The sequence below is a fragment of the Alligator sinensis genome, unplaced genomic scaffold, assembly GCF_000455745.1.
Source record: "Alligator sinensis unplaced genomic scaffold, ASM45574v1 scaffold184_1, whole genome shotgun sequence".
In the NCBI taxonomy this organism is placed as follows: Eukaryota; Metazoa; Chordata; order Crocodylia; family Alligatoridae; genus Alligator; species Alligator sinensis.
Window position 1 is genome coordinate 329,394 of NW_005842983.1, and position 2,446 is coordinate 331,839.

Below are 2,446 nucleotides of genomic sequence, written 5' to 3' on the forward strand. Positions count from 1 at the left end.
GGGAACTCCTGTGACTGCCCCCCCTGGAGACACCCCATGGCTCTGCCCCCCAGGGGTGCTCACCTACTGCCCTTGTGACCTCATGAATTCCCCCCGCAAGCGCCATGACCTCGTGACCCGCATCCCTCTGTGACCCCATCCCCTGGGGCCTTGCCCCCACCCCCATGGGCATCCTGCTGCTCCCTCCCGCCACTCTGTGACTCTGCTCCCTAAAGTTGTCCCCATCCCATGACCTCATGACCCCACCCCTGGGACCCCACCCCTTTCAGGCATTACTCCACCCACCTGGGGAATCCCCCATATGCCTGCCACCCTGTGACCATCCCCTGTGGGCTCATTCCACTTTCCCAAGGGATCCCCTCTTCCCCCTACCTCTGACCTCTTATGCCTCCATCCAGGGGTCATTCAACCCCTTCCCTTGCCCCCCAGTGCCAGTGACACGTCCAGCCTGGATAAACCCTTTATTCCTTCCCCCCCCAAAATATATATATATATATAAACTCTATAACCTCATCTCTCTCGTTCACACTGTACAAGCCCCTCTTGCCCGCCAAAGCCCTGCCCCCTTCCTCTTAACTGCCCAGTCCCCCAGGCGCCATTTGGCCTGGCATCCCCTGCTGCCCCCCTAGTAAAGCTGCTGTCTGCCCCTTCTGGGTTTTTTTGGGGTGCTCCCAGAGACCTCCCCCTGGCAGTGCTGGGACCCTGTGGGGTGCTGCCACGATGCCTGGGCTCCATCCCCCAAGGAGGTGGATCTGGGAGGGTCTCCTGGTTGGGGGAGATGTCCATGGAGGCCTCTGTCTGTCTGTCCATGGGTCTGTCCGTCCATCTGTCCGGGCCCTGCTCAGCTGTGCCGGGGCCGGATCTTCATCTCAGTGAAGGGGATGGAGAACTCAAAGCCTTTCCAGTTGTACCAGTTAATGCCCTGCAGGAGGAGGGGAAGGGAGGGGAGGGAGAAGGGGTGAGAGATGGACAGACTGACAGGCCCATCCCACTTACCCACAGTGCCCAGAGGTCTCTATCAGTGCTATAGGGCCTAGATCCCCTCCCCTCTGGGTCTGGCGGTGTCCAGATCCAGAGGGTCCCTGCTGTCTCCAAGGTCCCCCTCCCCTCTGCTCTATGTTGTCCCCATGGTTGATATCATTCTTGTACAGCCCGGGCCATGTTGGCCCCCAAAGGTTCTTAGGATCCTTGTACGGCCTGCCCCTGCCTCCCCCAGGGTCCTGGCTCCTCCGCGCAGCCCTGTATGATGCCCACCTCAGTCTGTGCTGGGTCCATAAGGTCCCCTTCCTGCGGTCCACATTGTCCCCGTATGGGCCCCTCGGCTGACTTCCCCCCGTGGTCTGTGTCTTTTCCACATGACCTGGTGCCTCCCCCCAGTCCCTCTCTGACCCAGTTCTCACCCCCGTAACAATCCATATAATCCCCATAGGGCCCAGTCCTCTCCCCACAACACATCCCTCATCCGTATAGCCAATGTACTGCCTGGTGTTCCTCCAGGATACAGCCCTCTTATGGTCCATACGGCTCCTGTATGGCCCAGTGTGCCTGCAGGGCAGCGCGGGCAGGTACCTGATGGTCCTTGTTGTTGCCGTACATGCCATTGAGGTTGGCAAAGTGGCAGTTGTGGTACCACCAGGCCCCGCGGTAGGAGACGGCGCATGAGATGATGAGGCGGTTGGGGTCGTGGTCCCGCGTCGAGAACACGCTGCCCGAGTGGTAGCTCATGGCGTCGCCTGCGGGCAGGGGCTGCTCAGCCTGGACGCCTGGGTTCTCACCTGTCTCCCTGCAGGCCCTCTGTGCCCTCCCAAGACCTCGGGTGACTGCCATCCCATGGACACCCCCCTGCCTTCCCCAGATCCTGGGAACCCCCTCCATGCCCTCTCCAAGACCTGGGGTGATTCCCATCCCCCATGGACCCCCCTGCTTCCCCAAGATCCTGGGAACCACCCCCATACCTCCCAAGACCCTTGGGACCGCCTCCCCCAGCTCCTAGGACATCCCCTTGGCTCCAGGGACTCCCACCTCCCCTCCAGGTCCCAGAGACTCTCTATCCCTTCCCCTTAGGCCCCATGGACCACCCCCTCCAAGGCATGAGGACCTGCCCACCTTCCCCAAGAGCCCAGGGCTCCCCCACAGAGGCCCCCCAGTGCCCTCAGACCTCAGCTCCCCCAATCTCCCCTGGACTCCATAATGACCCCCCCACTCTTCCAGGCCCCCAAGGAATCCTCCTCCCCCCTCCAAGACCCCGGAGATTATCCATCTCCCTCAAAATGTCAGCCCCGCCCCCAAAACACTAGGGACTCCCCCTAAGCTTGAGCAACACCCGCCATGGGCTCCAAGGATGCTCCATCCCTGCTTGTTCCTGCGGTGAACTCCCAATTGCCCCAGAGGTCAGGGATCCCTTATCCCCCACAAGGCTTCGGCTCTCCCTGTCTCCTCTGGTGCC

At 61.5% G+C, this 2,446-nt stretch overlaps 2 protein-coding genes across 44 annotated transcripts in view; one reads left to right on the top strand and one right to left on the bottom strand.

The window, feature by feature from the left end:
• The window catches only part of LOC112548178 (steroid 21-hydroxylase), a 3,635-nt gene extending 3,502 nt beyond the window's left edge, over window positions 1-133 (top strand). The window contains exon 7 of the mRNA XM_025192943.1: window positions 101-133. Coding sequence (XP_025048728.1) covers window positions 101-133 — 33 coding nt within the window. The remainder of the gene's footprint in view (window positions 1-100) is intronic.
• A 314-nt stretch (window positions 134-447) lies between these two features.
• The window catches only part of TNXB (tenascin XB), a 72,954-nt gene continuing 70,955 nt past the window's right edge, over window positions 448-2,446 (bottom strand). For all 43 annotated transcript variants that reach the window (XM_025192927.1, XM_025192925.1, XM_025192906.1 and 40 more), the window contains 2 exons: window positions 1,570-1,733; window positions 448-922 (listed from right to left, as the gene is read on the bottom strand). In XM_025192927.1, coding sequence (XP_025048712.1) covers window positions 842-922; window positions 1,570-1,733 — 245 coding nt within the window. In that variant the 3' untranslated portion in view covers window positions 448-841. The remainder of the gene's footprint in view (window positions 923-1,569; window positions 1,734-2,446) is intronic.